Genomic DNA, 13,319 nt, shown 5'->3' on the forward strand with positions numbered 1-13,319 from the left:
TGGAACTGCTTCACATTTACACCTCTTTGTCTAACTTAACACGGGAGCGGAGGCAAGATGTTGAAATGTACAAATTCAGGGCAGGTTTAAAGTCACCAACGAGCCTCAAATGCATGTTTTGGCAATTGTGGGAGAAAACTGGAGCGCCGAGAGAAAAACCCACACGTGAACATGCAAACTCCACACGGAAATGTCCCCAAAACCAAGATTCCATTGTTGAATTGTTGCTCTGAGGCAAGAGTGCTAACAAGGTTGGTCTGGTAGTCATTGAGAATGTACTGAGTCTTTTCCTGTTTAATGACATAAATCAAATATATGAAGTGAAAAGCGATGGTTTGATGGTCAGTTGTTGTCTGTCGCCTATAAGCAGCAGGTAAAGCTGGAGGAGTACGGGAGGCCAAAGATCGACGGAGAGCTGAAGGTCTGCTCCATCGTCAACCGAACCAAACAGGACCGGTGAGTCCAAATCCACCGCCACGTGCCTGTGGGGAGGGGGAGCATACCTGCTGCTCATCAGTGCATGTGTGTCCCCTTCAGGTATATCTTCCTGTTCGATAAAGTGGTCATCGTGTGCAAGAGGAAAGGCTACAGCTACGAGCTCAAAGAGATCATCGAGCTGCAGTCCTACAAGATGTCCGACGACCCCATGAACAATCGAGACATGAAGAAGGTGAGAGCATCCCCGAAACACGTCGCAGTGATTTCAAAGTGAAACAACCTTTGTAATAATTCCGAATGTTGTCCTTGAGCTGAAGGAGCCGGCCGATGGTAATTCCAGATAGGGAACTTGTTGGTGATGCATAAACGTGCCCGCCCGTGCCTGAAAGATCATGTAAATGCAATGCAGGTCATTTAGGATTCATGAGAAACGTTAGCTGAGTGCATCGCGCCGTCGGGTCTAACATTGCTTCTTCTTTTTTCATTGTTTTTTGGGTCGTTGTTTTGAATCTGCATGTGTCTGTCCATGTTTGCATGTGTAATTGGGTCTTTCTCTGGTGTCTTTCTTTTTGCATGCTTACCAGTCAAGTGGAAAAATGGTAAGCTCAAGTGACCCCTTTATTTGATTCATTTCCTCGACTTTTGGGCCGCACTGTTATCTGGTCGCCTTCATTGCACATGCATCCACGGATTTGGTGAATGGCTTTGTCTGATGCATCACTAAAGCATGTAGAGAAGCAGAGGATCAAATGCGATGGTCTTCATGTGACAGAGCTGCTATCACAAGCTGTTTGTTTTGTCTGACATTGCCATCCACACTCCCTCTGCCATCTGTCCTACGCTCACTTCTCCCCCCCTCTAGTGGTCTTACGGTTTCTACCTGATCCACCTGCAAGGGAAGCAGGGCTTCCAGTTCTTTTGCAAAACTGAGGAGACCAAGAGAAAATGGATGGAGCAGTTTGAAATGGCCATGTGAGTACGCCGACGAATTCAGAGATTGTGTCGTCACATTCAACTTGGAAAATGGCGAGTTCTGTGTCGTTGAACGCTTTCACTCGACCAGGTCCAACATCAAGCCGGAGCGAGCCACGGCCAACCAGCACAACTTCCAAATGCACACGTTCGATAAGAACACCAACTGTCGAGCCTGCAAGATGCTCCTGAGGTAATGAGCTCGATAACCTGCTGATCCCATGAGCACGGCATTAATAATGTATAATGAACACATCCGCTTTCACAGGGGTCTGTACATCAGCGGTAGATACTAGCAGGTATTTCTAGTAGCAGATAAACATTATGTAACGGAGAAGATGTGTTCAATATGCAAGGAAACAGTGGGAGAATGCAGTTATTTCACGAGCAAACTGACACAGAAAGAAATGTTTCATAAATATGGAAGATATTGTTGACACTACACTGGAGACTCATTATGAGACTGAAGCCATGTTAATGCTGTATTTAATATCTCTTATGTAATTCCAGATACTCCCCTTCCTCTTCTTATTGCCCTCCCTCAAGAAGAAACACAAATATGCTCAGAACATTTTGAGTAAATCACACTTAAATAATTAAGTGTTTTCTTTCCTTAAATAATGCAAATCCTCTCAAATGTTTCCAAAAATTCTTCATGTTTAGCATTTAGATTATGTATCTATTTCAGTGTTAGTCCATTCTCTGAGGTCACACATAATTATATAATTTTCATCATTTGATACTTTGGTGATAAAACTTTTGCATCTGTTGAGACCAGTATGAAAACTGATGTAATTACACAAGTTTTTTTTCCCAAAATTGTTTTGCCAAAAATGTCCCATTTTTAAATCTCACTGCCAATAATCGGCCATTTTGAGCTTACCGTATGAAATGTAACATTTACGTGAACAATGAGAAGAAAGTGAAGGTAAACGTCATGCAGTAGGATAATCTACCATGTACATTTACTATTACCGGTAAGTGTAAAATTATCTTGGTCTCTTGGTTAAAGTGGAGAGGATTTGGCCTAAATCACAAAGGGAAAATGTATTTGGCTGAAGCGGTCTTTGGAAAGTGTCCCTGTAAGTGTGATCTGATATTTTTAAACATCCAACTCCACCGCCCATCGTGTGGCAGAGCGAGCCAGACGCCCTCGTACTGGAGAGGGCAAACCCCAGCCACCAAACCGGCCCCACTCTGCTTATTGACCCACAAATTTCATGGCTTTGCTGACCTAAATTCAGCGAGCTGGTGGAGGCAGGGACCCGGTGCTTCTCACTTCCTGCTAGATGCTAATTACTGCTGCAGCCCCCAGTGGATCCCCCTGTGATTTATGGCACCAGACTATTCAACATGGCAGCTTGCAAATGCACACACGGTTACAGTATCTGTAAGAAACACACTTCTGGAGGCTGTGATCTCAAACAAAGCAGCTTGATTCTGCGATTGTGTTGGAGCGAAGGAGGAGGCGAAGCCATGTCTGCAGAGTTCTAGGAATGAGCAGCAGGTTTCCCTTGTGTGTTGTTCTTACAGGAAGTTAATTTGTGTCTGAGACGCATCCTGTTTGCATTACTGAAGCGTGCGTGTGTGTGCGTGTGTGTGCGTGTGTGCGTGTGTGTGGGTGTGTGTGTGTGTGTGTGTGTGTGTGTGTGTGTGTGTGTGTGTGTGTGTGTGTGTGTGTGTGTGTGTGTGTGTGTGTGTCCTCCAGGGGCATCTTCTATCAGGGCTACTACTGCTCTCGCTGTGGAACAGGAGCTCACAAAGAGTGTCTGGAAGTGATCACCATCTGTAAAATCAGTAGGTGTTTTTAATTGGAAGTGTCACTCAGATTAGATTAGATGTGTGTTGCCATTTGTACACAACACCACAAGTACATGGGAAATTTTCCGTAAAATGTGATATGTAATTTATAGAAGGACAAATATATACAGACAGAGGAGAAACATACACACACATTGACCGTTTTCTGGAGAAATTAAATGTCTTTCCAAACTGAACAATATACGATCTGAAAAAGTTACGTTATTGAACCACGTAAAGAAGGTAATCAAGCCATCCATCCATCCATCCATCCATCCGCCATGACTTGATATGGACAGACATGACTTGATTCTGGCAGAGCTGCAGTCTTGACTCATTGAAACTGTTGAAAAACTTCCACATGCAGTGAGAACATTAACAATAATAACTGCTTACGCTAAAACCAAGCAGCGAACTTGAAATCAAAACCTGACTACCCCCCTCGGAGTCTTTTAACAGTTCTACTGCATAAACATCGACAACAGCTTTTAGGCTGCTGGAGAGCAACATCGTTAGATTTATATGAAGAAACATCCAGTTAATGACAACATTACAAGTCATGAAACAGTGCAGCCAAGTTGTTGTATGAGTATCAATAAAAACAATAGTTTACTTTTCTTGCACAAGGATAACGTGACTTCACTCGCACACGAAACACTTGAGCAAAGTTCTAGTTCAAACTCTGTTCAGGCTAAATTTCACTTTCTGTGCAACCATCTTGATACAGGGGTCTCCAACTCCGGTACTCGAGAGCCCCTGTCCTGCAGGTTTTAGTTCTCTCCCTGCTTCAGCATACCTCAATCTCATGATGATGTCATCACCAAGGCTGTGAAAAAGCCCAAAAACGGGCCCCTCATTGCAATCAGGTGTGCTGCAACTGGGAGAGAGCTAAAACATGCAAGACAGGTTCCCTCGTGGACCGAGGTTGGAGACCTCTAAAGCTCATTGGAGTGTAGTAGGAAGTCAGACTAAAGAAAGTAAACATCAAATACCCAGGGAGAACACGACATCTCCAGAACGAAAGGGCTATAAGAGCAGGCACTTCCTCTTGCTGTAAGATGAAAATACAATCCACCCAGGAGACTTGATCAAGTTTAATTTACTGAGTTGTTCCTTTATATACATCTGCATGTCAGAAAATTAGTCAAACAAAAAAAAAGAAAATAGAAAAAATATGAGCCGGTATTCTACTATTTTTACATACTGTATTTTTTTATATTCATGGCTGTATTTTGATATTCATGACATGTAACATAAAAATCTAACAAAAAAAGGCTGTTTACTTGACACGCTTTCCAGTGAAAATGCATAATTTTTTTGTTTTGTTTCAGAAAAGTGTTACAACAACGATGTAGTTTTCATGTTGGGCCACTCGTGGGTACTTTTATTTGTTTCTGTTTAGGAATGACACACATGCACACAGTGAACCATTACACTGAAAATATTACTAGGAGTACACGGACATTCGTATGGACAAATAGAGAAAATATAGATAAAACTACATTGTTCCAGGAGAATATGGACTGGGGGTCATGCCACTTTGGAGGCCGCCATTGTTTTAATTGTAACATTTCTTATTTTACATGTGCAGAAGAACTGTTTGCGCAGTAGCAGCGTTCATGCTGAAAGTTTTGTTTCCCCCATTTTCCCCTTTCCGAGAGGGAGCCCACCCATTTTCAAAAAGTTGCATTTTCACTGACTCATGGTTTTCATGCAACCAAACATGCAAAATGCGAATTTTCTGTTTTCACGTGAAAACATTGTCGCGTAAACGGGGTCTTTTCTGAACATGCCACCATGTAAATGGTCTTAGTGAAAATGTGCCATTAGGTTTGGTACCGGAGAGAATAAAGAAAACAGAGAGTCATGAAGAATCCCGAGATGTCCACTTTCTCGGCGGCAGTGTTTTGTTTTAGCCAGGATTATCCATGTTCCGGTGGTTTCCAACCTTTTTACCTCGCTGTGCTTTCTGGGAAACACCACAGCAGCTTCCTCATATCTTTAATGGGTAACAACCAGAATGTACAAAACAGTGAGATGGTACAAAGAAAAAAATTCTCACACCCCTTCAGATAATGTGGACACAACTGACAGACTCTTGTCCAAAAACTGAAATCCTCAAACAAAAGGTTCCCCTTTACAAAATACCTCAATGACTCCCGTTTCAAGTCATGTGCATGCTTTTTGTATTTTTAGACCGTGCCCTGAGGCTGCTCACACCGTCCCTGTGGTCTGTCTACAAAGTGCCCGGGGGCACCGCATAGACTCCCCCGGCCTTAAATGTTACCTCTTTAATATTTCACGGTGTTTTATTGCTTCCTCCGGGTTTTAACTTTATTTTTTGAAACCTAAACAAGTTGGTTCAGCTTGAAATATGCCTTTAAAAGGTTTGAGCCCTGCAACCTGAAAAACTTGAGTTATTTGAGTTCCTGCTGGTTTGGAAAAGTAAAGGTTTGATGAACGAGACACTTCAAGTTGGGACTGTAGGAAAATAAAGAGGGCATTCGTTTGTAAGTTTGCATGTTTGGAGCCAATTGAGAGTGAAAATGAACTCAGGATTTTCTTTCTCACATAGTCGAAGCATAAATACTCAATTACACACACGTTACTGTGAGTTTGTTCCTCATTACTTTTGTTCAGTGGCTCCCAAACGTTTTACAAACATTTTAATGTCCTCATTTTTACACTCACACTTTGCTGCACCTTTACTGTAAATTCAACATAACAGCACAAACAGTGACTAAAACTGCATCATGTCATACAGTTTTTGTTCTCGATCATTGCTTTCAGATATGTTATGAAAATTGCCTCTCTGTGCAGGAATAGTTTTTAAAACACAAACAGCACTCTGAGAGAGGAGAAAACACCATAAATCTAAACATTAGCTTTGCAGAATCAAACAGCACTCGATAGTTTTGTTAAATTTTTCGGCTTTGGAAACTTCTGCTTTATTCGTGTTTGAACTAAGATATCTCAATAACAACAGCATTAGTCTGGATCTGCATTAGATGCACGAAATTGAGCAAAGTCATGGAGAAAAGAAGCCCATCTGTGTTTCCCACATGTCATATTTAAACAAGGCTCCTCTTTTCTCATCCTAACCTGATCAGTAATGTTTGTTTCTAACAATGTTCATGTTTTTTTCCATTTTGTTCTAGATCCTCTGGACTTGGTGAGTGCAGCCCTGCAGCTTGTTTCTCTTGTATTTCATCATGATAGTATAAAAAAAGAAAAAGATCTGTTGTTTGGATGACTGTCACTGATGAAGTGTTTATTCTTGTTTTCAGGAGCCGGGGATGTCACCAGGTAAGGATGCCTCCTCTCAGATCTGCAGTTTACTGCCAGTTCAGCTTCGACAGCAAAGCTCTCTACTGCCATCTAGTGGACATCTCCACAGCAATCTCCACCCATCCTGGAGACGTTTATACCCACAACATGCTTAAAATCTGGATTTTTAAAGAAGATAGCCTTTGCATTCTGTCTTATATCAACAAAGCAGTCCACAGAGAATAGGATGACATTGGGGATTACATTTAAAGCTCCTTTTGGAACAAACTGCATTTAGTACAGCCAACCGTGGGAAAACACAAAACAAGCTCTGTCTTTAGTCTCCATATTTTGTGTCATTGTTGTTATTTTTTTGATTTTGTGTTCTTTGTGGTGTCCCAGGTCAGGTTATTTTGAAATGTTGAAATTCTCCACTTGATTTGTCTCTCATAAAGATCTTGGTGCATTCTAGTAGCTCTGCATGAGTACAACACAACAACATTCTGTCATTGTGTCTTGAGGCTAAATATGATTGATTTGTATATGTTACATTTTTCTTGGTCATTTTAGTTGTTTTTTTGTGTCTTTCCTATTGTATTGATATTAGTATTCAAAATAGAAAGCACACTTTCCACTCGAGTGTACCTCTTAGTGGATAACAGTTTAATTCAGGGATGTCAAACATAAGGCATGTGGGACAAAACCAGCTGACAAAAGGCTTTTATGCAGCCCAACAAACCACCAAGAAAATGATACAAATATAAAATAAAACATGGATTTGTTGTATTTTCAAACAAATTCATAAAGAGTAACAGACACAATACAACCTTAAGCTGATAAATTTACATTAGCATAAAGTTAAACTGTCAGGGTGAGTTTTACAAAACATGCATAATGACACAGCTTCAGGAAAAGTTTTTAAGACATTTCACTGCATTTTGCACCTGAAGGTTTCATAAGAATTGGCTTTGTGTTGAAAATATAGATGGTTTCATTACCACCAGTTTGGTTTTAGAAGATATAGACATTTTCATCATGTATACTTTAAAATGTAAAGGTTATTTTGGCACTATTTTACCCTCTCAAGGTGACATTTCACCATAAGTGGCCCCTGAACTGAAATGTGTTTGACACCCCTGGTCTAATCCACAAGGCTTCTTGCAAATCCAAACAAGCAAACAACTCCATACTGAAGCCATAAAGACATAGTCCCATCCTCGATCTGACCTCAGTGAATTACCTGACTTGTGGTTCCAGGTCCCAAGATGGTGGCAGTGAGGAACTACCACGGCACACCGGCCCCTCCTGGGAAAACGCCCCTCTGTTTCCAGACCGGAGACTTCATCGAGCTGCTGAAGGGAGATCCAGACACCACGTGGTGGGAGGTATGAGCCCCCAGTCACTTCCAATCCAGTTCATCCACCATCATTATACCTTGTCCTCTTCCGGGGAAATTGACATATTGGTCCACTCTTCCATACAAAGATGCAACCAACTCCAAATAACATCATCTCCGCAGCCATGTTATTGACACACTGGATCTCATTGCTTTAATCTATACAGCCAGCAGAGGCTCTAAAAGGCCAAGAGCCATCAGTCTAGCACTCAACGCCTTGTGAAAGCTTCTCGTTTTTACTCTTCGGTATTCAGTTAAACAAGATAAGAGATTTAAAATATCTCCTCTGCAATTATGCTGTATCTCTTGCGTAATGTCTGTTTTCTGTCTGTTTTCTAGATTGTTATTTCATCTCAATTCATCTCTCTTATAGTCTATTTTCTTGCAATTGTTCTTTGAAGAAGCTTAAAGAACATTGACCTCACTAATCTAAACTACCAAAATGTGTGTAATTTGACTTCAGCCTCACCAAACACTGAGCCTATGCATGATATTGCATTACTAAACAATTCAGCTTGAATGAAAATTCAACAAATATGTGAACACAAATCAGAAACCGCCGATGGAAACAAGGAATTTCAATCGTTTTCTGGAGCTCTCTGCTACTAGTAACTGTTACGCTAAGGTTAATTCTAAAGATAATACAGACATAGTCGGGAACTAAATCTACTTTAACTTGTAACAACAAAGACAATGCATTGCAATCCAGAAGAAGTGAAGTAATCGTGGAAAATGAGTCCGAATTACTCTCTCGCTGAGCAGTTTTTTCCATAAAATTGAAAATAAATTCAGACAACCTGAATGGAATTATAAGTGTTGAACACAGTTGGTCAGTTTCAGTTTGGATGTTGGAGAATAATTAAAAAGTGTCTCTGGGAACCAAACATGGTTTATTTGTGAGCTGCAGAGGCGCTGATAGTAGAATTGTTTATCACTCCTTCATGTTTAATTTGTCTTCGGCATGAAAAGGTGTTGATCACGACGTGCCGGAGCGGTGACGAAACAAATATAACGTCCCATTCCTTCAATGCAAATGGCTGTAAAAGAGTCCAAACAAGTAAAAAGTCCCGATCAGATCTGCTGTGGGTTCCAGTTGTCGCCACATGCGGGAGGAGGACGTGTAAACAAGACGCCTCCTGTCAGCTGGAGTCAACGTGGAGCTCTGCGCTGCTAAAGATAGAACGGGAAACTCCACACGGTGAACACTTTAAGGGCATTTTCTATGAAGAAGTGGGTCAGCACTCCGTGTGAAATTGGTGGTCACTCTGGAGGGAATCATTCTTCCGAATTGTTGGAGGAAGTTGAAGATGCTCTGTGCACTTTAATCCCCCTCCTGAGCTCGGGGGGCCAGCGGCGGCACGCGCCCTCACACCCACATGTCCTCTCCAGTGAATTAAACCAGACGATGGCAGCACCGGCGCCTCTCGCTCCAGGCTCTTCTTGGCTCTTCTTGCCGAATCACAGACTCTGGAGAGCTACCGCGCAGCTCGTCTCTCCCAGAGCAGCTTTCTGATGCCGTTAATTGATCTTAAGCTGTAGCACGGAGTCATCCTTCTGCAGCACTGACAGTTTAATATCTCCCCGTGATGTCATAGAGTTTGAAAACCAACCGCTGCAGGTGGCAGAGCACCGGCTCCACTTGTGCCACTGATGGGTGAAGTTGACAAATTGTCCCTTTGTGCTGCAGACATCAGTATGCAAAGTGTACCTAAGTTTCCTTTCAGGTGCTCTTTGTTTCTTAAGCTGGGGACTGATCAGAGGTCTGCAACCTGCAACATGTGGCTCCTTGACTCCCTGAAGCTTTCACTTAACTGTACCTAAACAAACTTTTATCTTGTTTTTTTTTGTATTTTATTTACAAACAAACAAAAACCAAGCAAAGTTTCTTAGAAATGAGCAAAAATAGTTAAAAAAAAAAAAAAAAAAAGCAAAAATGTCCTTCCTTCCTGTGGCCACAACACCTCCTTGTAACTCTTGTTTGCTGTGTTTTAGTTAATTCTATTCTTCATGAGGTTTTATTAGTCACCATAAAGCCTGTATATATCAATATTTAAAATTGCTGATTTAATTTTCATTATGTCTTATTTGATATTCAACTTTCTCTCTATTTATTCTGTTTGGAGCAATGCTTAATAATGTCCCTCTATGATTAATAAAGTATTTTTATTCTATTGTAAAATGTAAAAATTGAAGGATAATAATAGTATCAGGTACAAAAACAGCTGAAAATGTAATGAAATGTTTACCATCTTATCATAATCGAAACTTCATAAAAAGAACATGTTCTTCTGCATATATAAGATACAGTAGACGCTGTGTTCGTCACATTTTAAAGGTTAAGCACATTTTTCGCCCCCGGGTTATTTTGATTTGGTGAAAAAAATCACATAAATGTCTCTTTTATTAATAAATAATAATGCATTTTATTTATAAAGCACTTTTCATTGAAAAAATATCAAACACACAGTTAAGAAACATTTAAAAAAAGGCCATAGAGATTGCAGACCTCTGGCGCTCGCTCTTTAAAAGTGTCATTATTGTTCTCACCATCAGAGGGCACCAAAAGCTCACACTTCCAGATGAAATACACAGAAATAATTTCCTCTTTGACACTTATTGATACATTTTCATATTACAAAAACACTGACAGCATAGCCTAAAGTTTCCCAAATGCTTTAAATAGACTTAATGTCACAATGTTGTTTTGCAGGGAAAGCTGATGCAGACTCAAAAGAGCGGATTCTTCCCAAGTTCATGTGTAAAACCTTGTTTGGACCCAAAGGTATGTTTACTCATGCTCACTGCTTTTTCACGTTTTTTGTTTAATTTAGGGGGCCAACTTACAAATGTGTAGTAAATTAAGAGAATGAAAATGGCTTTGATTTTTTTGTTTGTGATTATACTCAAATATCACTGAAATTTCAACAAAGCTTTAACAAAAAAAACTCAAGGGTTTTGAAGTCCAGTTGAATCCCAGATAGTTGTTTTTGTTTTGGGTGATTGAAGTTTGACATCAGACGTCCTCATTTAATCTTCAGTACAAGAGTTTGTACGGTCCAGAATGAAATGGAATGAATTGCTGAATGGAAAAGCGTAACAAACAACAAATTAAAGGCTGTTGATCAAATAAAGTTAAAAGCAGCAGAGAAAGGCAAAGAGTGGACAGATATATAAGATATTAATGATTAAATATTGCAATGCCCAAACCTGTTAGAATATTCCAAAATGTTGGGAGAAACAAAAACAATGAATTTGGTAATATAAAAAGATAATATGGTAAGTGGAAGTCTGGAGAATTGGATAGACCGGTGCCCGTATTCACAAAGCATCCCAAGACTGAAAGTAGCTCTTAGGGACGTCACTCTTAAACAAAAATCTTAGAATTCCTCAAATTTTTTCTTAGAATTTTCCCTCACTAAGATACAAATTATTCACAGAGCATCTTAAACCCTAAGAGTGCTTCTAAGGTGGAAAACCACTAAAAGTAGTGAGGAGGACTTTTAAGAAGCCTAAGAGTTTCTTAAACAGACAAGATGACGGAAAGACAAAGAGAAAGGAAAGAATTTAATGACACGCTACTGGCTGGATCGTGCAGGAATGATGTTTGTGGACACCCTCATCAGGGATTAGTTTATTTCTTCCACACAGCGAAGCAACGCAATAATGGCTGAGATGAGGGTGATCACAACATTGCGGTACGACGCTGCAGCAGTGTCATCTGAGAGTGATCAGTCAGACTGCTACGGCGCTTTCACAGCCCCACATTGGTGGTAAATCACAGGAAGTGGTGACAGCTGCCTCCGTGTCCTCCATTAATGTCATTATAATACATTAAGTGGTAAAAAATAACTAGCGTGGACAGAAAAGAAAACAATAATCAAACCAACAAAATAATCAGCATGTGAACGAGGATCAGTCCAATAATTAAGCTGTGTACAAATTAAATACATTTTTCTGAGTTTCATTAAATAATTTGCATGATTACACCTTATTAATACAGCCCAAGATATTTGATGGTTTAATTTTACTCTCCGTTCATTACCAGAAGCACAGAGGCTCTCTCGAACAACCAATCACAGCGTTCAGCAGGCTGCATCAGACATAGCAACGGGGTCAACCACTCCTCCTCACTTAAATAAAAGTTGCTGTCAACTCCTTGCTCAGAGTTGCTCTTAGAAACTTCCTGAATCACTTTTAAGCTAAGAATTCCTTGCTCGGAATTTTTAGGCCAATTTAGGAGCTCTGTGAGACTCTGAGACACTTTGTGAATCCGGGCACAAAAACCGACCCACAAGAGGTTCCAATCCAGCCACTAAAGCGAGACCCAAGCCGAGAAGTCCGTGATGCTGCCATGAAATATATCAAACTTGCCTCAAAGCCATACTGTCAGGGTGAGTTTGTAAAAACATCTACTTTAATGTTTGAAAAAAAGTAAAGGTTATTATGGCACTATTTTACCGACCCAACCCAATCTGTATGTGCCCCCCTGTACTAAAATGTGTTTGACGCCCCCTGGGACACAGAATCACATATTTCAGAGAACATTCCCGACATATAACCATGAAAACATCCCAAAAAGTTGCTCTTTAACCATCAATAATCCATGTCCATTGTGTTTCTGATTTCTTTCGCAGCCTTTCCAGTCGATATCCAGCAGGCCGCCCTCGCGGGATGCAGAGTACTACGGATATCCTTGGTAAGACCTCTGAATGTGTTGTTGATGGTCGTCTCTGCTATATGCCACCATTACCCCCGAGGTCACTGGGCTATAATGAGTTTGGTTAATGTTAACGATCTGCACTGTTAACTTCACACACTGGATTTGATTCAAAGCGAGTCGAGCCCCGAGCAAGAGATTAATTACTACACGCTTGTTTGATGCAGGGCTTTAAATATGTCGTTAGAGGATATAAGTTTGTGTTTGGGGAGGCGGGGCTCACGACCTTTATTTTCCCCACAGGTTCGCGGGGAACATGGAGCGCCAGCAGGCGGACAACCTTTTAAAATCCCACTGCAGCGGGACCTACCTTATCAGAGAGAGGACGGCCGAGGCAGAGAGGTTCGCCATCAGCATTAAGTGAGTGTCACATCATCTTCCAGGAGAAGAAAATGCCCAGGGATTTATTTTTTTATTTATTTTTTTAAACCATATCTCGCAAGGGGAGAGAGAGAAATTCTCCCGGGAAATCCCAGTCAGCTTTTTCTGAGCATCTTTTGGCTCCAGCTAATTACCAGTCAGTAATTGCTTTTTTTTTTTTTATATATCCTTTTTTTTCTCCTCTCTGAGAATGCATCCCAAAGAGGAAATGATGTCAGACAGCAGCATGCTGGAATGAAATTGCACATTTATATCTAAGTCTTAACACAGGTGCAAGACAACAGATGAGCCCATTTCACAATTAGGAAAACAAATCCAACTTAGTTAACTTTCTTCATTATAGTTCTG

General features: G+C 40.7%; 1 protein-coding gene across 2 annotated transcripts in view; it reads left to right on the forward strand.

Moving 5' to 3' along the window:
• Positions 1-13,319, forward strand: part of vav2 (vav 2 guanine nucleotide exchange factor) — a 250,899-nt gene that overhangs the window by 226,751 nt on the left and 10,829 nt on the right. Inside the window, exons 13-23 of one of the 2 annotated variants that reach the window (XM_080510604.1) lie at positions 368-456; positions 538-670; positions 1,301-1,410; positions 1,502-1,603; positions 3,119-3,207; positions 6,369-6,382; positions 6,498-6,516; positions 7,735-7,862; positions 10,584-10,655; positions 12,508-12,569; positions 12,834-12,950. In XM_080510604.1, coding sequence (XP_080366730.1) covers positions 368-456; positions 538-670; positions 1,301-1,410; positions 1,502-1,603; positions 3,119-3,207; positions 6,369-6,382; positions 6,498-6,516; positions 7,735-7,862; positions 10,584-10,655; positions 12,508-12,569; positions 12,834-12,950 — 935 coding nt within the window. The remainder of the gene's footprint in view (positions 1-367; positions 457-537; positions 671-1,300; positions 1,411-1,501; positions 1,604-3,118; positions 3,208-6,368; positions 6,383-6,497; positions 6,517-7,734; positions 7,863-10,583; positions 10,656-12,507; positions 12,570-12,833; positions 12,951-13,319) is intronic. The other variant, XM_080510605.1, reaches the window with a different exon arrangement.

This window comes from Blennius ocellaris (assembly GCF_963422515.1).
Source record: "Blennius ocellaris genome assembly, chromosome: 15".
Lineage (NCBI taxonomy): Eukaryota > Metazoa > Chordata > Actinopteri > Blenniiformes > Blenniidae > Blennius > Blennius ocellaris.